Source organism: Oryctolagus cuniculus, chromosome 2 (assembly GCF_964237555.1).
Source record: "Oryctolagus cuniculus chromosome 2, mOryCun1.1, whole genome shotgun sequence".
NCBI classification, from domain to species: domain Eukaryota; kingdom Metazoa; phylum Chordata; class Mammalia; order Lagomorpha; family Leporidae; genus Oryctolagus; species Oryctolagus cuniculus.
In genome coordinates this window covers 33,197,231-33,221,103 of record NC_091433.1, presented here as the reverse complement: position 1 = coordinate 33,221,103, position 23,873 = coordinate 33,197,231, and the positions used below count along the sequence as shown (strand labels likewise).

The following is a 23,873-nucleotide window of genomic DNA, read 5'->3' as shown; positions in this document are numbered from 1 at the left end:
TAAAATGGAGACGGGGTAAGTAGATAATAGTTTTGGTAAGTTTGATTGTGAAAGGGAGAGGAGAGGACTTTTAGCTAGGTGGGATTTAGGGGGGAAATACGAATATTTTATGGTAGAGATACTTAAAATATGATTTTTGCTTATGGGATGGGTCCCACCAGAAAGAATGAAGTTAATACCAGAATGAGAAGGATAATCACATGCAGTGGAGAGTTCTCAGAAGGTGAGAAGGGAAGGAAAGATACATCTTTAATGTGTATGTATATTTAATTTTCGTGTTGCTTGGTAAGCATAGCTACATATGAAGATTAGTAGTTCCCTTCACAAGGAGAGGGTAAGGATGGTGTCGTTGGGAAGTGGGGGTGGAGGAAGGAGTGACACTCAAGGGGCCAGTGGATTCTATTGGAGGCAAGAGAATGATGCCAGTCTAGCCTCCTCTACTGTGCCTGGTGTGGGAGAGACTCACACCAAGTCTCTGCTGGAGAGGATGTCAGACAAAGCGGTGTCTGTAGGGGACAGCCAGGTTTCAGGGAGGGCAAGGTGTAAGAGGGAATGTTGGAGAAGAGGTTGAGAATATTGGATGTTTGCCATTCCTGCAGTGAGAGCTGTGGAGTTGTTGTGGAATGGACGGGTTTGGTGACAGTGCTGGAAGTACCAGATTTGGATAAGTAAGATGACTTGCAGAGCCAAAGTGGGTGATGATTCGGGAGACAAGAGATGACTGGGATGGGGGAATAGAGAGGCTTGCATGTGGCATTTTCCAGGATTGTTTTGAATTGTTACAAGGATTTCAGTTCTTAGGGAGTTACAGGAGATCACTTCAATCTTATAACTTGAAGGCTTTAAGGGATCTTGAGATGTTGTTAGTGAAACTTTTTAGCAGATTCATGGTTATATCTCTTTGTCTTCCAAGAAAAGTTCTTTGCCTGGAGTAACGAAGGATTGAATTTGTATTAGGGCAGTCTTTGAGTATTGTTTTGCTCTTTTTAAGCCTATTTTAAGTCTTTTGATCTAGTTCCCTATTCAAAGAGTGATAAGTAATTTGGAGTGTCATATATACTTGGTTGTACAATTTTATTGACCTATTGTAAAATTTTTAGTTTATAGCTATGCGCAGTTGCAGTTACAGTTAAATATCTTCCCCATCCAGCTCTCTTTGGCAATAGCTCTTGTATTATCTGAGTTAATCTTTCCAGTCAAGAGATGATGTGATCTTGTCATGGGTAACTAGCAAGATGTTAGACTTACTGCTGTAATAAGCAGAGAGAAGCACGAGTGCACAGACTAGTTTTGCTTTTCAGAGTCAAAACTTTCCTTATTTAAAATCTTTACTTAACATATGCTAAATTGATCTTCTGTATATAAAGATAATTGAAAATTAATCATGATGTGAAGGGGAAGGGGAGAGGGAGTGGGAGAGGGGAGCGTTGTGGTTGGGAGGGAAGATACGGCGGGGAGGAGGCTATTGTGGTCCATGAGCTGTACTTTGGAAATTTATGCTCATTAAATTAAAAAAAAAAAAAACGTATTTAACAACAGTAGGTAGATTACATTTGGTTGTTTACTTAAAGTATGCAATTTAGTAGTTTAAATGTAAAAAACATAGCAAAAAATAGCATGAATAATTTTTGTGAGCTTTGCTACCAGTGGTGGATATGTTTGCCATTGCTAACTTCATAGCTTATTAAATGTTGGCTGTATGAGAGTGTTTTAGGATTTAGTTTCAGTTCTACTTACATGCTGTAAGTTTCCAGCAAATTTTTCATGCTGAGGATATTCATGATGTCAAGAGACAAAAATCAACTTCCTGCAGTTTTGATGCCAAATTTTTCTTTGGAAAGCTACTATGTAATTTCCTCTCTGCTTGAACATTCTGGTTTTTAGGGAGCTGAAAATTGCTTGGAAGGCCTTACGTTTGTAATCACAGGAGTGCTGGAGTCCATTGAACGAGAAGAGGCCAAGTCTCTAATTGAACGTTACGGAGGGAAAGTAACAGGGAATGTCAGCAAGAAGACAAACTACCTTGTCATGGGTCGTGATAGTGGACAGTCCAAGAGTGATAAGGTAGGTCCCGCTGTGCTCTCCGCACATGGCACGCCTGCGTGGCTTGGCACACTGCGATGCAACCGTTTGTAATGTTGCCCTTGAAGTGAAGAAAAAATGGAAAAGTAATTTCTTCCTTATGTTATTTCCTTCCTACAGAAGTGTCATTGGCTCAGACCCCAGGAGCCTGGTTTCTTAATTGAAGGCACAGTTCCTGTTTACTTGCTTAGTTGTCTTCTAGTTTAATTCTTTTTTTTTTTTTTTTTGAAGATGGAAACAATTGCAATTTTCTTTTTCTTCTAGTCCTAAGTATTCCTTTATATGCCATGGTGTACTCTATCTTAATTTTTTTAGATTTATTTATTTATTTGAAAGAATTACAGAGAGAGAAGTCTTCCATTCACTGGATCACTCCACAGATGGCCACAACAGCTGGGGCTAGGCCAGGCCAAAGCCAGGAGCTTCTTTAGGGTCTCCCATGTGGGTAGTAGGGGCCCAAGCACTTGGGCCATCTTCCCTGCTTTCCTAGGTCATTAGCAGAGAACTGGATCGGAAATGGAGCAGCCAGGACAGGAATCTGTGCCCATATAGGATGCTGGCATCACAGGCGGTGGCCTTACCTGCTATGCCACAATGCTGGCCCCCATCTTAATTTTTTTATATTGGAAACTTGTCTTAGTCCATGTTTTGTTTATGTAACAAAAGAGTCAAGGTGACTAACTTAATAAGGAACAGAGGTTTATGTAGCTCACGATTTTGGAGGCTGAAAGGCCAAGCAGCATGACTGTAGTGTGAGCCCCATGGCAGGTGGCAGAGTGCACCCAGGAGGAAGGATCCCATCTGCAATAGGAAGCTAGAGAGATGGGCTGGGCCAGGCTTAGGCTTTTAGAACTACCTGTGCTAGTGAGAACCCACTGGGCTCCAGGAGAAGCACCTAAACCCCTTTGAGCGAGAGCATACCCCCATTGACCAAAGGACCACATCCACTGGGCCCCACGTCTGAAAAATTGCACACCAATTCCTGGTACTGCCCCCCAGAGAATCACCCTCCCAACACGTGTACCTTAGAGGCATCAAACCAAATCCACACCGTAGCAGAACTCTTAGGGAAAGAAAGAAACAGGTCTGTCAGGTAGGGTTCTGTTTAGCTGCAAGTAACAGAATACTCAGCCATTCATGGTTTAAACGAACAGCTGCTAATTTTCCTCATCTGGCAAGAATTTCATGCTGAGGGTATTTCAGCAGCTCAGTAATGTGGCTGTGCTAGGCGAGTTCCCGCTCCCGCCTCTCTCGCTCTTAGTGTGTTAGCTCTCATTTCACGCGTGGTCTTGTGGTTGTCAGCTAGCTGGAGCTCTAGGCATTTCGGGTCTGCGTTCAAAGCAGGAAAGAGAGCAGTGGCAAGATGTCATAATAGCTGGGACTGGCTGCACAAGAGTTTTTCCAGCAGTGCCTCTTGAAGAAGTGCACCTGGGCCTCATTGGCTGGAGCTGTCACATGGCATCCAGGACTAAAGTGAGGCTGGGAGAATCGATGCCTGATTGTCTTAGACCAGACGTGGTCCATCACTGGGAGACAGACACTTTGGAGTTGTGCTGGCAGGGAAGCAGGTGGTGGGAAATGTTACCCTGTGAGTCAGTCATGGGAGGGGATATGAAGAGCTGGATTTAGGCCCTAGGGGCTTTTCCCTTTCCAGGGGAGGAAAGCTGAAGCCATCCAGAGATGTGACACTAAAGTGACCAGTCTGTCACTCTTAGGGAATGTGTCATTCTAATAATGATACTGTTCAATGAATGTGGGTTTTTTTTGGTATTTGCTTGGTATTCCAGTTTTATCTGACTTACAAAGGTATTTTTTCACTACCAATAGAGCCTGGAATTTTTGTTATAGAAAGGAATAGTTAATTTGTAGTTTTGACAATTTGTATTTTCTGATGAACAGGCAGCAGCCTTGGGAACAAACATTATTGATGAAGATGGCCTACTGAATCTGATTCGAACTATGCCAGGGAAGAAGTCCAAGTACGAAATAGCCGTTGAAGCTGAGGTTTGTGAAAAATGAGCTTGGTTTATTTAAGTTGCTGTTTAGAAACTTGCCTGTTTCACACAGTCATACCTTGTGTGGGTGCAGGCCTGTTGCCTAAAAGATGAAGCTTCCATCTACCGCAGGGAACTTCTCTCACATCCTCTTGGCCGAAGGACTCTGCTTTAGGATGTCTTCTTGGGTATATTCCTTTTCATTTCTCAAAGGAATTTGAAGAGAGAGAATTGGGCTAGGTGGTAGATTTCCATTTATGTTTTGTTTATTGGACTTTCCCTCTGAAGTCTTTTTTTTTTTTTTTTTTAAGATTTTTATTTTATTTGAGAGGTAGAATTACAGATGAAGAGTGGGAGAGACAGAGAGAAAGGTCTTCCATCCGCTGGTTCACTCTCCAAATGGCCGTAATGGCCTGAGCTGAACTGATCTGAAGCCAGGAGCCAGGAGCTTCTTCCAGATCTCCTATGTGCGTACAGGGGCCCAAGCACTTGGGCCATCTTCCACTGCCTTCCTAGACCATTAGAGAGCTGGATTGGAAGAGGAACAGCTGGGACTTGAACTGGTGACCACATGCAGGCGCTGTGGGTGGCCACAGTGCAGGCCCCATCTTCTGTATTCTTTCATTGACGTTACACAAAAGTTTTTACTTAAGAGTTCTTTAAAGGATGTGTTATAGATATCAGCATGATAAATTCATTTTTTAAAAAAAGTTATTGCTTATTTATTTGAAAGGTAGAGTTACAGAGGGAGAGAGAAGGATCTTCTATTTGCTGGTTCACTCCTCAAATGGCTGCAATGACCAAGGCTGTGTTAGGCTGAAGCCAGGAGCCAGGAACTTCTTCCTGGTCTTCTACTTGGGTGCAGGGGCCCAAACACGTGGTCTGTCTTCCACTGCTTTCCCAGGTGCAGTAACAGGGAGCTGGATTGGAAGTGGAGCAGCCAGGTCTCAAAACCAGTGCCCATATGGAATGCTGGCGTCATAGGTGGCTGCTTTACTTGATACAGTACAATACTAGCTCCAATAAATTCATTTTTTTAAAAGCATTTATTTATTTATTTGAAAGTCAAAGTTACACAGAATGGGAGACAGAGAGATAGAGAGGTCTTCCATCTGCTGGTTTACTCTCCAATTGGCCACAACAGCTGGAGCTGTGGCAGTTTCACTTGTTACGCCACAGCGCTGGCACCTAAATTCATGTTTAATTAAAACTATTTAGGGCTTTTTCAGATCCGACTGAAACAGCTTATTTTAGTTGTAGCATGTGTAAGAATATGTTGGCTCACGTGGTAAACTGTGGGCAGGGTGGGTCTGGTCTAGGGATCAGGATCCTTAGATCCCTGGTCCTGGGTCCAGGACTACAGTGCTTTCAGGACTCTTTCCTTGTCCATCTCTCTGTTTCTCCCTGTGTCAGCCTCATTCCTTCCTGGCATTCACCAGTCTTTTCCACGTGATGGACGCTAGATTGTCAGCGTCTCAAGGTTGGTGTCTCTAGCTCTGTCACCCAAGAAACAAGAGGTCTACCTAGTTTATGCCATTAGGAAAAAGTCTTGGGAATGATTTGATTGTGTAACAACAGTCCTGTTATAACAGGAACTTGTAAATAAGAAATCAGCATCATACCATTTTCTGGACCATAAACCACACGTATTATTCATTTTGCCCTCTTGACCTCTTTCTGTCCCAGTTTCTCACACTGCACTGAGTGTGTTAGTCTCCTCCAGTCTGTGACAGTTATTCAGTCTTCTCCTTTTTATTTGTATTTTTGTTGGTGAATTTGACATTTTTGATGAGTGTTGGTCAGTTCTGTAGAATGTCTCTCAGGGTCTCTGTTGTGATTAGACTGAGAGTGTTCATTTTTGACAAGAATACCACAGAAGTGATACTGTGTGCTTCTCAGTGAGTCATACCCCGTGCACCTGATGTCATAAAGCCTTGTTTTGGTCATGATGAACTTGACCACTGGGTTCAGATGATGGCTGCTGGGTTTCTCCACTAAGAAAGTGACTGTAGTGACTGTTTTCTCCTTGTAATTGATAACTATCCTGGGTAGATACTATAAGGTTATGCCAGTGTCTGATTTCTCTTCAAATATTCATACACGAGTTTTAGCAGCCACTGCTTAAAGAGGCACTAATTAAAAAAAAATTTGAGATACTATTCACATTCCATAATTGCCTTTTTAAAGTATGTAAGTCAGTGGTTTCTAGTGTAGTCACAAGAATGGGCAGCCATCAGCACTAACTAGTTCCAGAACATCTTCATCACTCAGAAAAGCAGCTATGTCACTTAGCAGTCTCTTACCCCTTCCCATAGCTCCCTCCTGACACACTCTCTACTTTCTATCACTAAGGATTTGCCTGTTTTGGACATTGCTTATAAATAGAATCATATGGTACGTCCTTTTGTCCTGCTTCTTTCCTTTAGCGTAATATTTTAAAGGCTCACCTGTGTTGTAGCAGGTATCATCATTTTATGGATGCATAATGGTCTGTTGTGTTGAGATACCACATTTTGTGTATCCATTCATCAGGTGATGGACATTTGCTTCCATCTTTTGGCTATAATATGTAAGCTAATGCTGCCATGAACATTTCCGTAGAAGTTTTTATGGAGGTATTAACTTTTAACTCATCAGGGAACTTTGAAACAAAAATCTCTTAGCCTTTTACTCTGCATTTTCGAACTAAAATTTATTCCTTTAAAAAAATTTGTTGTCATTTAAAAAAAAATGATTTATTTATTTTATTTGAAAGAGTTACACACAGAGAGAGAAGGAGAGGCAGAGAGAAAGAGAGGTCTTTTATTTGCTGGTTCACTCCCCAGTTGGCCACAGAGGCCAGAGCTGCGCAGACACAGTCAGGAGCCAGGGGCTTGCTCCAGGTCTCCCATGTGGGTGCAGGAGCCCAAGGACTTGGGCCATCTTTTACTGCTTTCCCAGGCCATGGCAGAGAGCTGGATTGGAAGTGTAGCAGCAGGGACTTGAACCGGCGCCCATATGGGATGCTGGCACTGCAGGCAGTGGCTTTACCTGCTATGCCACAGTGCCAACCCCTGTTGTTTTTCACAGTTGCAGTTGGGTGCTTTTCAGTGTGCTTGTTGGTGATTTTTATGGAATTTGGAAGGGGATGCTTGTCATACACTGCAGTGCCCATTGTGAAAAGACCAAACCAGGCTGAGTAACTCACTTGGATGTCTTGGCGTGGTAATCTGTGTGTCTCATCAGATTTCTTTCCCCCTTTTCCACTTTTTAAGATGAAGAAAGAAAAGTCCAAATTGGAGAAAACACCCCAAAAAAATAACCAAGGGAAAAGAAAAAGCAGTCCAACTAAGAAGGAATCAGAATCTAAAAAGAGCAGGCTGACTCCTCAAAGGGACAGCTCTATAAAGTCAGCAAAAAAGGAAGCAAGTGTGTTTCGGAGAGGGCTGGACTTCCAGGAGCAGGTGCCTGAGGAGCCGCCTGCTGACAGCAGCACTGGGAATGTGGCGGATGGCAGCAGTGGAAACAAACTGGAAAATTTGCTCTGGGTAGATAAGTATAAGCCAACTTCACTCAAGAGCATAATTGGACAGCAAGGTGACCAGAGCTGTGCCAACAAACTCCTACGCTGGCTCCGAAACTGGCACAAGAGTTCTCCTGAAGAGAAAAAACATGGTGATTGTACCACTTGACTCATTTCTCTGTGTGTCTGTCAATGCGTAATTGCTTGCTTGTGCCAAATGTGTGAAAATAATTGTTCATTCACTTACCAGCAAGCAGTTATTGAGAGTGTGCTCTGAGCCAGGTGCTGTTGTGAACGAAACACAGTCGGGGAGGCATGGGAGCCCATTAGATGTATTGTGCCAGCCACTGTTACAGGGCGAAGTACAGGGTGCTGTGGGGAAGGAGGGGTGTGGTCAGGGGTAACACAGGTGTGAGCTCATATCCCTGGAGGAACGGATAGCACTGGCCCCATGCTTGTTAATATTTATGGAGGATGCCGATCAGCATGCTCTCAGAACTTTGATCCTCTCAGTGTCCCTACCAGCTATGTCACTGTTCCATTTTACAGAGGAGGAGACAGGCACAGAGGGGTAAAGTCTCAACTAAACTACTTCCAGAGGTGAGGGTGGGATCTGAGCCCATGCAGAATTTTAAAATGAACCAATTGTGGTTTTTTATTTTGGGTGGAGGTGAGGTAGGGGGAAGGATTTCATTAAGCACTTTGGAAGCTCTTGTTTATGATTTGTAGAAAATATTCTGCAAATTTAGGATGAAACTGGAGGGCTGATCTCTGTGTCATGTTTGTGACGATCACTGCCATTCCTAAACTTCTGTTAGTGATTCAGATTAACACTCCAGACTTCTCATTTCCTTCCAGCAAAGTATGGTAAATTTGCCGGCAAAGATGATGGCTCCAGTTTTAAAGCAGCATTGCTCTCAGGCCCTCCAGGTGTTGGCAAAACCACCACGGCTTCTCTGGTGTGTCAGGTGAGTGCTGTGTTGTAGAGCAGTGTGCAGCAGGTAAATGCGTGCATGAGCGTGTGTGTGTGTGTGTGTGTGTGTGTGTGAATGTGTGAATTTGAACCTGCTGTAAATACTTTCCTGAAAAGAAACCTTCAGAATTAGCTTTGGTTCTGGTGATGGTTATCATTTTCGTCCTTTTTAAGATATTCATTATTATAACATAGTGGTCTTCCCCAACCCTCCCCCTAGATCCACGGGGGGCATGTGCCAAGACCCCTAACAGATGCTTGAAACTAAGGACAGAACAGAAGTGCGTATATATGTATATATTGTGCTTTATCTTCTGTGTCTGGTGGCATTGCCACACAGCACCAGATTTCACCTGTCCTTCCATGTTTTATGTCCTGGTGCCTCCTTTGCATTCTTACCCTTCTGTCCTGGGGCCATTATTAAGTAAAATAAGGGTTACTTGCACACAAACCCTGTGATATTGTGACAGTTAATCTAATAGCCAAGACTGCTACCAAGGGACTAATAGGCAGGTAGCATATAGAGCATGGATACACTGGACAAAGGGATGATTCATGTACTTGGTGGAATTGAGCTTGGTACAGGATTTCCTCACACTGCTCAGAGTGGCGTATAAATTTTCCATTTAATATTTTGGACCATGTTTGAGCACAGATAATCAGAACGTTGGAAGCGACACTGTGGATAAGGGAAAGACTAATGAGCCAGTCAGTGTGCTAATAAGCACTCGAGTATATTATCTTACAGATACAGGTTTAGCAACCCTGGCCTGAAAATCCAAAACGAAACTTAAAAAAAAAAAAAAAAGTTTTATTTAACAGCAAGAGAACTTCCATCTCAGATTCCAACAGTGGCTTGGGCTGGAGCTGGGGCAGGGCTGGCCTTGAAGCCAGCATCCAGGAACTCAAGTCAGGTGTCTGTGTGGGTGGCAGGAGCCCAATTGCGTGAGTCATCACTGCTATCTTCAAGGGTCTGTGTTAGCAAGAAGCTGGAGTCAGCGTCTGGAGCCAGCAGTCAGACTTGTAGTGTAGAAAGCAGGCATCCCGATTTCTGTGCTAAACACCTGCTCCTCCAAAGCTTTCTGAGTGCTGACATGACTCTTAGAAAAGCAGAACGGTATTTTTTCCTAGTCTCCACAATTATGAATGGGATTCTTTTCTCCTTTTATTATTATTTTTTAAAGATTTATTTATTTGAAAGTCAGAGTTACACAGAGAGAGGAGAGGCCAAGGGGGGGGGTCTTCCATCTGAAGCCAGGAGCCTCTTCTGGGTTTCCCACGCTGGTGCAGGGGCCCAAGGAAGGACTTGGGCCATCTTCTGCTGCTTTCTCAGGCCATAGCAGAGAGCTGGATCGGGAGTGGAGCAGCCAGGTCTCGAACCAGCATCCATATGGGATGCTGACACTGCAGGCAGCGGCTTTACCTTTTACACCACAGCGCCAGCCCCTCTCCTTTTATTATTATCTTTGCTTTTTTTGAGAAGGCATTTTATAATCTGATCTGTTTTGGGAAATGAATCAGGATAACTTGAATATTTCTGACTTGAGAGGAAAATTGTATGTTGGAATAGTTTGACAAAGAGTGATTTAACTTTCTAATTTATTTTGAAGAGACAAAAATTACTTTGTATTATCTTAAAATAAGTTAATTATTTGTTATTGAGTTCATGTGATGATTATATTGAATTCTCTGTATCACTTTTTTTTTTTTTTTTTTTTTTTGACAGGCAGAGTGGACAGTGAGAGAGAGAGAGAAAGAGAAAGGTCTTCCTTTGCTGTTGGTTCACCCTCCAGTGGCCGCCGCGGCCGGTGCGCTGCTGCCGGTGCACCGCACTGATCCAATGGCAGGAGCCAGGTACTTATCCTGGTCTCCCATGGGGTGCAGGGCCCAAGTACTTGGGCCATCCTCCACTGCACTCCCTGGCCACAGCAGAGAGCTGGCCTGGAAGAGGGGCAACCGGGACAGAATCCGGCGCCCCGACCGGGACTAGAACCTGGTGTGCCAGCGCCGCAAGGCGGAGGATTAGCCTAGTGAGCCGCGGCGCCGGCCTCTGTATCACTTTTGGAAAGAAACTGAAGACACTTGCATATTTAGTTATATTCTTCAGATGAGATTTACCAGCTACGATTTTATTTTTTAAAGATTTTATTTATTTGAGAGGTAGAGTTATAGACAGGGAGAGGGAGAAGGAGAGAGAGAGAGAATCTTCCTTCATTAGTTCAGTCCCCAAATGGCTACAGTTGTTGGTGCTGAGCTGATCTGAAGCCAGGAGCTTCTTCTGGGTCTCCCATGCAGGTGCAGGGGCCCAAACGCTTGGGCCATCTTCTGCTGCTTTCCCAGGCCATAGCAGAGAGCTGGATCAGAAGTGGAGCAGCAGGGACTAAAACTGGGGCCCATATGGGATTCTGGCACCGCAGGTAGAGGGTTAACTGTGACCCCCTCAGCTATGATTTTAAGACGTGTGTGTTTGTATGTGTGTGCTGTGTGTATTCCTGTGATATATTTAAAGTGTCTAATGTGGTGAGGCATCTTAAAGTTAATCTCTTAGTTAGTATCATACTTTCTATTTTACCCATTGTTCTTTATGTAATTTTTTGTTGCCCTCTTTCTTCCTTGACAGTTTCTGAGAGAGGGGAAATAATTTACATTATAACCTAATGATTTCCGATATTTTGACTAGGAATTGGGATACAGCTACGTGGAGCTGAATGCAAGTGACACACGGAGTAAGAATAGTCTGAAGGCAGTTGTTGCTGAATCACTGAATAATACCAGCATCAAAGGCTTTTATTCAAGTATGTGGTGTTTTGAACTGTTTTGTGGTGATTGTTATATAAGAAAAACAATTTCAGTATTTAGTAACATTAACACTACTATTTGGTAAGCACTCTATTGAATACTGGGGCTAACGAGAATAAGGAAGGCCTTTAATATAACTGCTTTTTTTTTTTTAACACAATTAATTTTATTTGGATGGCAGATGGGGTAGCGAGAGAATGAGAGACAGAGATCTCTCATCTGCTGGTTTGTTTCCCAAATGTATGCAACAGCTGGGGCTGGGCCAGGCTGATGCTGAGAGACTAGAATTCAATCCGGGTCTCTCACATTGAGAGGGAGCCAGGGATCCAAGAACTTGAGCCACCACCTGCTGCTTCCCAGGATACAGGAATTCCCAGGAAGCTGGAATTGGGAGCAGAGCCAGGACTGGAACTCAAGCACTCCCCAGTGGGATGCAGGCATCCCAAGCAGTGTCCTAAGTGCTACGCCAAGTGCCCGTGCCCCCTGACCTAACTCGTATAGAGCAGCAGTTAACCTTCTCTTTAGGTCTGAGAAGTTTCTGAAAACGGGATAAAAATGTATACATGAATGTGTTTATGCTTCATTCATTTAGTGTTAGAGGATTTGCAAGTGACTCGAAGGAAGGAAGGAAGGAAGGAAGGAAGGAAGGAAGGAAGGAAGGAAGGAAGGGAGGGAGGGAGGGAGGGAGGGAGGGAGGGAGGGAGGGAGGGAGGGAGGAAGGGAGGAAGGGGGGGAGGGGAGGGGAGGGGAGGGGAGGGGAGGGGAGGGGAGGAGGAGGAATCAAAACCTAATGCAGAGTGAGGGGAGGAGGGGAGGAATCAAAACCTAATGCAGAGTGATGAGTGAGGTAACAACGTATGTAGGTGAAGACATAGTTCATTGTCTTTGGGCATTTGGATAAGCTCCAGGTGAATGGGTGAAATCTATTTGAAAGGCGTGAAGACTGAAGGATCACTGCAGAAGAGAAACAGAGGCCCAGTGTGGGAGTGCCTGCTGTGTTTCAGGTTGTAGCCAGTGCTTCTCTGTGACCAGAGAACATGGGGAAAATAAGATGCCTGGTTAAGGCCTGAACAGTGTGTATTTAGAGCCTATACTGGCTGCTTGTTCACTTGGATTCTTGGTGCTTTCAGTGGTAGAAAGTCATTGTGTGAAAGAAGTTGCTCAGGGAATGTTACTCCTGCACATGGCTCGTAGGAGTGTAAATTGGTATCCCTCAAAGTCATGTTATGGGCCGGTGTTGCGTAGTAGTGGGGAAAAGCCACCGCCTGCGGTGCCAGCATCCCGTGTGGGCACCAGTTCATGCCCGATTGCCCTGCTTCAGATCCAGCTTCCTACTCATCGCCTGGGAAAAGCAGTATCAGATGGCCCAAGTGGTTGGGCCCCTGCCACAGGTGACATGGGAGACCCAGATGAGACTCCTGATTCCTGATTTTGGCCTGGCCCAGCTCTGGCTATTGTAGCCATATGAGGAGTGAGCCAGCGATGGAAAATGGCTGTGTCTTTCTCTTTCCCCCTCTTTCTGTAACTCTGGTTTAAAAATAAATTTTCTTTTTAAGTCTTCTTATATATACTCTCTAGTCCAGAAATTCCTGTTCCTGGAATTTAGTTATTATACCTGTATATGTGCGAATGATGTATGTCTCCTCCCTTTCTCACTCTCTCTTCTCTCTCTCTCTCACACACACACACAGATTACAAACATATCTAGTATGACCTATGATAGCAAACTCTTAAACATTATATTTCATCAATAATGATTAAGTAAATAATATATTTATAAAATGGAATATGAAATTCCCTTAAAAGAGTATACTATATTTATAAATAAGGAACAAATAACTAAAATATATTACATGACAAATGCACATAGTTTTTTTTAAAGGTTTTACTCTTTTTTGTTTTTTAGAAAGCATTTATTTAATAAATATAGATTTCATAGGTACAGTTTTTAGAATATAGCGGTTCTTCCCCCCATACCCGCCCTCCCACCCCCAAACCATCCCACCTCCTGTTCCCTCTCCCATCCCATTCTTCATTAAGATTCATTTTTAATTATCTTTATATACAGAAGATCAACTCTATACTAAGTAAGATTTTAACAGTTTGCACAAAGATTTTACTTTTATTTATTTGAAAGGTAAAAAGAAAGTATGAGAGAAAGAACTAACTTTCATCTCTTGGTTCACTCCCCAAATGACAACAACGGTTGAGGCCAGGGGCCCAGGCATTCCACTACTTTCCCAGGCATAGTAGCAGGGAGCTGGGTTGGATACGTAGCAGTTTGTACCAGCATTCCGATATGGGATGCTGACATCGCAGTTGGGAATTTAGCACTGGCCCCGCAGGTTTTTAATATGGTATTTTTTAAAGAATATTTAAGAGACTCATGTCTGCCTCTGGGCAGGGAAACCAGGTACGGGGTGAAGGAGTGGGAAGGAGCAGTCTTTTCCTGCATTCTCCTGGCGCTTTGGGAGTTTAAAATGTGTTGTAAAGTTTTCTGTAAAGCAGCAGTTCTTGAAGCATGTTATTTTATAAGATGTTTTTGTCCCATCCCACTGCTTCTCACCCTGGGTCAGGTGGAGCAGCCCCTTCAGGAAGCGTGAAACATGCTCTCATCATGGATGAAGTGGATGGCATGGCTGGCAATGAAGACAGGGGAGGAATTCAGGTCAGGAGAGCTCCGTGTGTGGCAGTTGTATGCTGTTGAGTTTTAGACTTCGGGTAGCATTTAATTCTGCCCCAATACTAATGGCAGTTCAGGCATATTGCTGAAGAGATTTTAAAAACAAAATACATTGTGTGATACTTGTTACTTTAAAAAATAATTTGTTGTAAATTTGCCTTTTAGGAATTAATTGGCCTGATAAAACATACTAAAATTCCCATTATTTGTATGTGCAATGATAGAAATCATCCCAAGATTCGCTCTTTGGTCCATTATTGTTTTGATCTTCGTTTTCAAAGACCTCGGGTTGAACAGATTAAGGTATGTGATTGAACTTTTTTTCCCATCATGCTATTCTATTTATTCAAAAGTATCTGACAGAAATCCTGGATGATTCTCTCCATTGTCAATTTCAGGGCGCTATGATGTCTATTGCGTTTAAAGAGGGTTTAAAGATCCCCCCTCCGGCTATGAATGAAATAATTTTGGGAGCCAATCAGGATATCAGACAGGTAAATTAAATATTTGTTACATGATTCTTTAGAATTAATTGTGGATTCTTTTGAATTAATGCCTCAGCCTTGCCACAAAGCGGTGTGGCAGTACTTTCTTGTCTTGACATTGTCTCATTTCTGATTCTTTTAGGTTTTGCACAATCTGAGTATGTGGTGTGCACGAAGTAAGGCACTAACCTATGACCAGGCCAAGGCTGATTCTCATAGGGCCAAAAAGGACATCAAGCTGGTAAAGTAAATTTCTTGTCTTAGTTACTTTGCCAAGCCAAAAACTTCTAGTTCTATAGATACTAGCTTAATAAAAATAGTTCATAGTTAATACAGCCCTTGATACACATGTAGAACCTGTGGGTATTTATATTAAGTCTTATGGACTGATAGTGAAAATGGTTCTGATTCAGATGAATGTTTCATCTTTATTTTAAAAAATTTATTTGAAAGGCAGAGTTACAAAGAGGGAGAGACAGGGATCTTCCATCCACTGGTTCACTTCCCAAATTATGCAATGGCCAGGACTGGGCCAGGCCAAAGCCAGGAACCAAAAACTTCATCCAGGTCTCCCATATGAGTGCAGGGGCCCAAGGACTTGGGCCATCTTCTGCTGCTTTTCCAGGGACATTAGCAGGGAGCTGGATCAGAAATGGAGCAGCTGGGACTCTAACTGGCCCCTATATGGGGTACTGGTGTCACAAGTGGTATCTTAATCCACATGCACAATGCTGAGCCCAATGTACTTTATTTATTTATTTTTTTTAGAGTAGTTCTAGGTTCACAGCAAAATTGAGAGGAAGGTACAGAGCTTCGCCCTGTATCCCCTGCCCATTCCCCATCCACATGGCACAGCCTCTCCCACTGTCAGCTTCCAGCATCCAAGTGCTACTTTTGTATGTGATGCTGACACATCACTGTCATTTAGGGCCCATAGTTTACCTTCATTCAGTGTTGAACATTCTGTGGGTTTTGACAAGTGTGTGATGAAATGTATGACACACGGAGTAGTTTCACTGCCATAAAAATACTGTGTGTGGGGTGGATTTTGTGGCACAGTGGCTGCCATTTGAGACACCTGAAAACCTCATTGGAGTGCCTGGTTTGAATCTCTGCTTCCTACTAATGTGCCCGGGAGGCAGGGGAAGCTTGCCCATATGCGTGGGTTCCTGTAACCTGCATTGGAGACCCAGGTAGAGTTCCAGCCTAGCTCTACCCTGGCTGTTGGTGTGCATTTGGGGAATAAACCAGTGATGGAAGATCTCTGTTTCTGTCCTCTGTTGATCACTCTGTCTTTCAAGTAAGTAAATAAACTTACCAAAAAAAAAAAAAAAGTTCCTCTGTGCTCCAGCTGTTCATCCCTGCTCTCCTCCAACCAGTGGCAAACACTAATTTTTTCCCATTTCTATAGTTTTGCATTTTCCAGAATGTCATATAATTATAAGCATACAGTTCATGTCCTTTTCAGATTGACTTCTTTCACCACTATGCATTTATGGTTCCTTCATGTCTATTCATGGCTTGATAGCTCTTATTATTATTATTAATATTGGGTAGTATTCCATTGTCTGCCTGTGGCTCACTTTATCCATTTACCTGCTAAAGGACATCTTGACTGCTTCCAGCTTTTTTTTTTTTTTTTTAAATGCTCATGAGTGAAGCTGTCTGCAGGATTTTGCGTGGGTGCAGTTTTCAGTTCACTTGGTAACGACCAGGACGCGTGGGTGCTGGGTTGTATGGGAAGACGGTTTGTTGGTTTTATAGGAAGCTGCCAAATTGTCCTCCAAAGTGGCTGCACCAGTTTGCACTCTCCCTAGCAATGCACCTTTCTGTTGCTCCATGTCCTCATTGGCATTTGGTGTGGTCAGTGTGGTGGGGTTTGGCCATGCTCATAGGTGTGTTCCTCCTCCTTTTTAGGGCCCATTTGATGTTGCCCGGAAAGTGTTTGCTGCTGGAGAGGAGACTGCTCACATGTCACTTATGGACAAGTCAGATCTCTTTTTCCATGATTATTCCATTGCACCCCTCTTTGTGCAGGAGAATTACATACATGTGAAGCCTGTAGCTGCAGGGTGAGTGTCCAGAGCTAGTAAGGGGTAGGCTTAGTATGTTCCCATTACTGCGAAGGTCAGGTACCGGGAGAGAGGGCTGTGGGGTGTAGACGGAGGTGTTATCCAGACTGGTTCTCTCTTGCAGGGGTGACATGAAAAAGCACTTGATGCTTTTAAGCCGAGCAGCGGATAGCATATGTGATGGTGACTTGGTGGACAGTCAGATCCGGAGTAAGCAGAACTGGAGCCTTCTGCCCACACAGGTAAGCGCAGGACTGTGACTGTCCTGAAAGTGCAGCTCTGTTGAAGAGAACGAAGTCGGTTTTTGCTCCTCTAATTGTCTGAAATACCAGATAAACATGATGGCTCCCCCCCCCCCCCCCAAGGTTCTGTTTTTTGAAAGGCAGAGTTAACAGAGAGAGATCTTCTGTCTGTCAGTTCACTCCCCAAATGGCCGCAACAACCGGGACTGGGCCAGGCCAAAGTCAGGAGCCAGGAGCATCTTCCGAGTCTCCCACTTGGGTGCAGAGGCCCAGGGACTTGGGCCGTCTTCTGCTGCTTTCTCAGGCACATTAGCAGAGAGCCGGATAGTACATGGAGCAGCCACGACTCAAACCTGTGCCTATATGGGATACTGGCACTGCAGAAAGTGGCTTAACCTGCTGTGCCACAGTACCAGCACTTCGTGATGGCTCTCGTGGCAAAAATACAGTCTGTTCCAGATTAAAATACTCTGTGGTCACTACTTTGTGTTTAAAAAGCTGGACTTGAGGCCGGCATTGTGCCACAGTGGGTTAAAGAAAAGCTGCTGATGTTGCTATCCCATATGAATGCCGGTTCTAGTCCACCTGCTCCCCTTCCAATCCAACTGCCTGCTAATGTGCCTGAGAAAGCAGCTGATGATGGCTCAAGTAATTGCCCCCTTCCTCTCATGTGGGAGACCCAGACAGAGTTCCTGGCTCCTGGCTTTGCCTGGCTCTGCCTTGACCATTGCAGTCACTTGGGAAGTAAACCAGCCCATAGAAGATCTTGGCTGGCGCCGCGGCTCACTAGGCTAATCCTCCGCCTTGCGGCGCCAGCACACTGGGTTCTAGTCCCTGTCGGGGCGCCGGATTCTGTCCTGGTTGCCCCTCTTCCAGGCCAGCTCTCTGCTGTGTCCCGGGAAGGCAGTGGAGGATGGCCCAAGTACTTGGGCCCTGCACCCCATGGGAGACCAGGATAAATACCTGGCTCCTGCCATCGGATCAGCGCGGTGCGCCAGCCATGGCGGCCATTGGAGGATGAACCAACGGCAAAGGAAGACCTTTCTCACTTCCACTCTGCCTGTCCAAAAAAAAAAGATCTTGCTTGCTTTTCTTCTCTCTGTCAGTTTACTTTTCAAATAAACAGTTATTAAAAATCCCTAGAGTTTGGCAAACATTCATTATTGAGAGTATTATTTGTTCTTATTTGTACTGCATTATTGATCTGTATATTAGCAAGGAGCTTCCAAAAGACCTGCCTCTTTTTTTTTTTTTTTTTTTTTTTAAGATTTATTTATTTATTTGAAAAGTTACAGAGAGAGGTAGAGACAGAGAGGTCTTCCATCCGCTGGTTCACTCCCCAGTTGGCTGCAATGGCTGAAGCCGCACCGATCAGAAGCCAGGAGCTTCTTCCGGCTCTCCCACGAGGGTGCAGGGCCCCAAGGACTTGGGCCATCTTCTACTGCTTTCCCATACCAGAGAGCTGGATCGGAAGAGGAGCAGCTGGGACTAGAAGCAGTGCCCATATGGGATGCCAGCACTTCAGGCCAGGGCTTTTACTCACTGCCACAGTGCCGGCCCTGCTTGCTTTTTATTTATTTTATTTATTTATTTTTTTAAGATTTATTTATTTTTTTGAAAGGCAGAGCTATAGAGAAGCAGAGAGAGAGAGAGATCCTCCATCTGTTAGTTCACTCCCTAGATGGCCACAATGGCCTGACTGAACCCAGGAGCCAGGAGCTTCCTCCGGGTCTCCCACACAGGTGCAGGGGCCCAAAAACTTGGGCCACCTTCTACTGCTTTCCCATACCAGAGAGCTGGATCAGAAGTGGAACATCTGGGACTCAACCCGGTGCCCGTATGGGATGCCGGCACTGCAGATGGCAATTTTACTTGGCTACGCCACCGTGGCAACCCCCAGACCTATCTCCTCTTAATTCTACCCACACATTGCTTGAAAACAAAAAGCAAAGACTCACTCTGGAGCTACAGAATACTTTCCTTAAGTTTTAAAAGTGTTTATTTTTCTTTATTTGATAATTGTACCTTTGAGAATTTATTGTAAAGTAATGCAAGAATATTCCCTAAAGTATTAGTTCTGGTACAAAAAATTAGAGAACATGAGAATGATTAATCATGGTAAATGGTCTTTATGCAGTACCATGCAGCCATTAAAATTACTGGGGGCTCAGTGGCTAAGATGTTGGATGAAATTCTTGTGTCCTGCATTGGAGTACCTAGGTTCAGCTTTGAGCTGCAGCTCCTAACTCCAGATTTCCTGCCCATGCAGACCCTGGGAGGCAGCAAGTGATGGCTTAAGTGGTTGGATCCCTGCTACCTATACGAGAAATGTGGATTGAGTTTTCAGCTCCTGGCTTTAACCTGGTCTAGCCCTGGTTGTTGCAGGCATTTGGAGATTGAACCAGTGGGTGGATGTTCTGTCTTTCTGCATCTGAAAAAATTTGTAAATATTGTATAACATGAGAAAAAGAATATTACTAGAATAAAGCAGGATGCAAAATATGTGTAGTCTTTTTCTAGCCTTCAAAAAAGTAAAAATCCTGTATATAGAAGCTACTGATTTTTTTTTAACTTAAGTGCTAGTTTAATTGATTTTCTAATTATTAGGCTTTCCACATTTTAATCTCCCTGTGCTATCAGTTGCTTATGTTAAAGACAATCGCTTTCTCCTTAAGCTGATTTTTTGCTGCGACATTGGCGTTCCTGAGGTAGCTGGTGTGTTGAGATGAGTGGACTGAAGAAGCTGAGCTGCCAACGTCGCCTCTCTGAGGACATCACTCGTTTGCACCAGGGCATTGGCTGCCGTGATTGTCTGCTCTGGCAAAGTTTTCGTCCCAGCAGCTCAGAGACAGGGCCGGGGCCTGACTGCCCTGTAGGTAGAGCCGGGACAGCACTGCTTCATTTTTTGTAGCCTGCTTGGAAGATGACAGGTGCTAAGCAGCTAACTTGTGCTGAATTTAAATTCTGTACTGTAATTGATTTTTTTAGGCTATTTATGCCAGTGTTCTTCCTGGAGAATTGATGAGGGGGTACATGACTCAGTTTCCCAACTTTCCGAGCTGGTTGGGGAAACACTCATCTACGGGCAAACATGATCGTATTGTTCAGGACCTGGCACTGCATATGAGTCTCAGGTGAGCAAACGTAATCCATTTCTGGAAGTTTTATCACTATGTGGTGGTATATTTAGCCCTTACCCAATAAGAGCAGCGTGAGTCTAAAATATTTATGTTTTAGCTTTAATTTATTACTAGGTAGCTAAGTGATTCTGGGTAAGTTCCTTAAATTTTACGGTCCTGAGTTTATCATCTGTGATCAACATAACATTCGGTTTGTCATTTGAAAGGACCTTGGAGAGGCCGGTGCCGCGGCTCAATAGGCTAATCCTCCACCTAGTGGCACTGGCGCACTGGGTTCTAGTCTCGGTTGGGGCCGGATTCTTTCCCGGTTGCTCCTCTTCCAGGCCAGCTCTCTGCTGTGGCCCGGGAAGGCAGTGGAGGATGGCCCAAGTGCTTGGGCCCTGCACCCCATGGGAGACCAGGAGAAGCACCTGGCTCCTGTCTTCGGATCAGTGTGGTGCGCCAGCCGCAGCACGCCAGCCGTGGCGGCCATTGGAGGGTGAACCAATGGCAAAAGGAAGACCTTTCTCTGTGTCTCTCTCTCTCACTATTCACTCTGTCAAAAAAAAAAAAAAAAAAAAAAAAAGGATACCTTGGAGAATAAAGCCATGTGGGGCCAGTGTTGTGGCATAACTTGTTAAGCCACCACTTGCACCACCAGCATCCCATATGGGCACTGGTTCCAGTCTCGGCTACACCATTTCCAGTCCAGCTCACTGCTAATGTACCTGGGAAAGTAATGGAGGATGGCCCACATCCTTGGATCTCTGTACCCATGTGGGAGACCCAGAAGAAGCTCCTGGCTCCTGACTTGGTCCGGGGGCAGCCTTGGGCGTTGTTGCCATTTGGACACTGAACCAGTGAGGAGAGTACCTCTCTGTCTGTCTGTCTCTAATTCTGCCTTTTGAATGAATGAATGAATGAATGAATCTTTTAAAAAAAAATCCAGGTAATAGATGTGTCATAGTGTTAAGATAAGTTTTAAAAAGTATACAAATCTGAGGCAGTGCAATTATTTATTGTTATTCTAACTATGTCTATTTCTAGTGGGAATAACTTCTCAGAAGTGGAATAATTAAGCCCTATTTAAAGAAATGAACTAGTTTTTACTTGTTCTAGTAGTAAACTTACCTAGTCATTTGGGATGGAAAATTCAGGTTAGCCTACAATAGGAGGAGGCCACTCAGATAATTAAAAACTAATGTATTTGGAAAAGTTTAAGGAAGTTAAAAAAACTTATGTTTGCTGTAGTTTTGTGCATGCACCCAAATACTAAGTGAACTTTAGGGATTGTTTTTTTCTTTTTTAGAGATTTATTTATTTGAAAGGAAGAGTGACAAACACACAAAGAGACAAAGAGAGAGGAGAGCAAGAGAGATTTTCCATTCACTGGTTCATTCCTCCAAGTGGCTGTAGCAGCCTAGGCTGGGCCAAACTGAACCCAGGAGCCAAAAACTCCCATCTGCGCCTCCCATGTGGGTGCCAGGAATCCAAGTGTTTGTGCCATCATCCACTGCTTCCCAGGCATATTAGCAGGGAGCTATTTTGGAAGTGGAGTAACCAGGGCTTGAATGTGTGTTCCTCTATGGGAGAGAGGCATCCCAAGTGGCAACTTAACCCATTGCACCACAGTGCCCACCCTTAGCGATTCATTTTTTTTTTAAAGATTTTGTTTATTTGAGAGTTAGAGTTACAGAGAGAGGGAGAGACAGAGAGAAGGTCTTACATCTACTAGTTCATTCCCCAAATGGCTACAGTGGCTGGAATTGGGCCAATCTGAAGCCAGGAGCTTCTTCTGGGTCTCCCATGCAGTTTGGGCCACCCCCCACTGCTTTCCCAGGCCACAGCAGAGAGCGAGATTGGAAGAAGAGCAGCCATACATGAACCAGCACCCATATGGGATGCCAGTGCTGCAGGCAGAGGCTTAGCCCACGGTGCTGGCCTTGTGATTCATTTTTAGCTATGAAGAACTACTTGAGCAATTTTATTGTCCCCTCTGGTCCTGGGAGGGAATATTAATATTTTGGTTTTCAGATCCATTGTTAACTTTTGGTTAAAGCGGAACTGAGACAGTTCCTTCCTTCTATTCCTTTAAAATTCCCTCTTTGAAGCCCATGTATCTTGAGTCTTTGTTTCCTTTCCCTTTTGTTAGTTTTCCATTGCTGCTGTAAGAAATTATCACAAACAGAAAGGTTTAAAAAATACGCGTTTATTGTCAGCTTGTGATGGACATGTTATCCTGGGTTATCTCTGTGGTCCCAGTGTAATCCTGGGAATGTTTATAAAACAGAGTCAGAGCGAGATGAGAAGGGGCAGTCCTGAAAGACCTCGCTTAGGGCTCACGTGCGCCATCGTTGAAGTGCTTGGATTTGAGTCCAGCTCTAGCTCCTGACTCCAGCTTCCTGCTAATGTGCACCGTAGGAGGCAGCAGGTGATGGCTCAAGTACTTGGGTCCCTATCGCCCAAATGGGAAGCCTGGATTGAGTTCCTGGATCCCAGTTAAGTCCTGGCTATTGTAGGCATTTGGGGAGTAAACCAGTGGATGGGAACTCTCTATTTTTGCCTTTTTCTCTGTGTGTCCACCTGAAATAAAATAAAGGTATAAAGGAATAGAATAAAAATAACTACACACACACCCATCGACAAAAATGAAATTTCTTGGTTTGAAGGTGGAGGGGCCTGGGTTGGAAAGATACTTATCAGGGTGGTGACCTTCGAAATAATGTTTTGTTTAGTTATTTTCTGTTCTTACGATGCAGCATTTAAGAGAGAGCTGCTCATTTCATGATAATAATCTAACTCTCAGCAGGCCAGAGACTGTCTCCCTAATCCTCTGGCTGGACTGGATCACTTTTTGATTCTGCAGGAAGGCTCTGTAGAGTTTTCTTAGATGTTGGAAAAACTCTGCTACCAGACTTGAGATTTCAGAGGAATGGTGTTAGGAAATGTGAAGGAGGCATTCGTGGATAATTGTGTGTGTTGTAACCGGAGAGCAGAAGGGGTTCCACACCCTCATCTAGGAAGGGGCAGGGGTGTTCGAGGTAGCTGAACTCACTGCCTTTGACGGATGCATTTCATGTCACAGAGTTAGGAGGGCGTGGTCTGTGGGTGTGATAAGAATGAGCACAGACACTGTTGTTCCTGGGCCTTCACAGTTGGATGGAAGTAGAACCCCATTTGTTTTTCACTCACTGATCCAGTAAGTAGAAAGCTTCCTTTGAGCATATTGCAGTGCTAGGCTTTCCCTCTACCGGTTGTTAAATGATAGGCATTCCATTGAGCATCATTAAAATTGGGTTGAACAAGTTCACTAATTCGGTGTTGATCTGTGTAATATGACTGGGGTTGGTGGTAGTTGGTCATTGACTGTAGGTACACACCTTGTGTGTTTCGGTTTCAGAACTTACTCCAGCAAAAGGACCGTAAACATGGATTATCTGTCCCACATACGGGATGCACTCGTACAGCCCTTGACCTCACAAGGGGTAGAAGGCGTACAGGATGTTGTTGCACTTATGGACACGTATTATTTGATGAAAGAAGACTATGAGAATATCATGGAGATCAGCAGCTGGGGTGGCAAGCCCAGTCCCTTTTCCAAGTTGGATCCCAAGGTAAATTGTGTCACCTACTGGTTTTTTGTTGCTTTGTCTTTGCCAGGTTTGTACCAGGAGTATTTCAGAGATGTTCTAGACGCCTTCCCCAAAGGTTGCTTTTTCCCCTTAAATGTTTTCCCCTTAAATGCTTTCCCCAAAGGTTGCTTTTTCCCCTTAACGGTCTGTGCTTTCTAACGATACCATTTGAGTACAGTTGTAGGACAGACTTCTGGATTTGACCTTACAGTTTGTGTTTTCTATCTTTTTTGTCTGCTGAGTGGAGGCAAGAGGGCAGTGTAGGGCAGGGGTGGGCAGCAGTAATCATG

The 23,873-nt window shown here is 44.2% G+C and overlaps 1 protein-coding gene across 2 annotated transcripts in view; it reads left to right on the top strand.

Annotated features, from left to right (window-relative positions):
* The window catches only part of RFC1 (replication factor C subunit 1), an 83,689-nt gene that overhangs the window by 56,036 nt on the left and 3,780 nt on the right, over positions 1 to 23,873 (top strand). For both annotated transcript variants that reach the window (XM_051842456.2, XM_070068123.1), the window contains 13 exons: positions 1,885 to 2,064; positions 3,982 to 4,086; positions 7,331 to 7,730; positions 8,437 to 8,546; positions 11,232 to 11,346; positions 13,927 to 14,018; positions 14,199 to 14,336; positions 14,432 to 14,527; positions 14,661 to 14,759; positions 16,436 to 16,590; positions 16,715 to 16,832; positions 19,821 to 19,966; positions 23,352 to 23,565. In XM_051842456.2, coding sequence (XP_051698416.2) covers positions 1,885 to 2,064; positions 3,982 to 4,086; positions 7,331 to 7,730; positions 8,437 to 8,546; positions 11,232 to 11,346; positions 13,927 to 14,018; positions 14,199 to 14,336; positions 14,432 to 14,527; positions 14,661 to 14,759; positions 16,436 to 16,590; positions 16,715 to 16,832; positions 19,821 to 19,966; positions 23,352 to 23,565 — 1,968 coding nt within the window. The remainder of the gene's footprint in view (positions 1 to 1,884; positions 2,065 to 3,981; positions 4,087 to 7,330; positions 7,731 to 8,436; positions 8,547 to 11,231; positions 11,347 to 13,926; positions 14,019 to 14,198; positions 14,337 to 14,431; positions 14,528 to 14,660; positions 14,760 to 16,435; positions 16,591 to 16,714; positions 16,833 to 19,820; positions 19,967 to 23,351; positions 23,566 to 23,873) is intronic.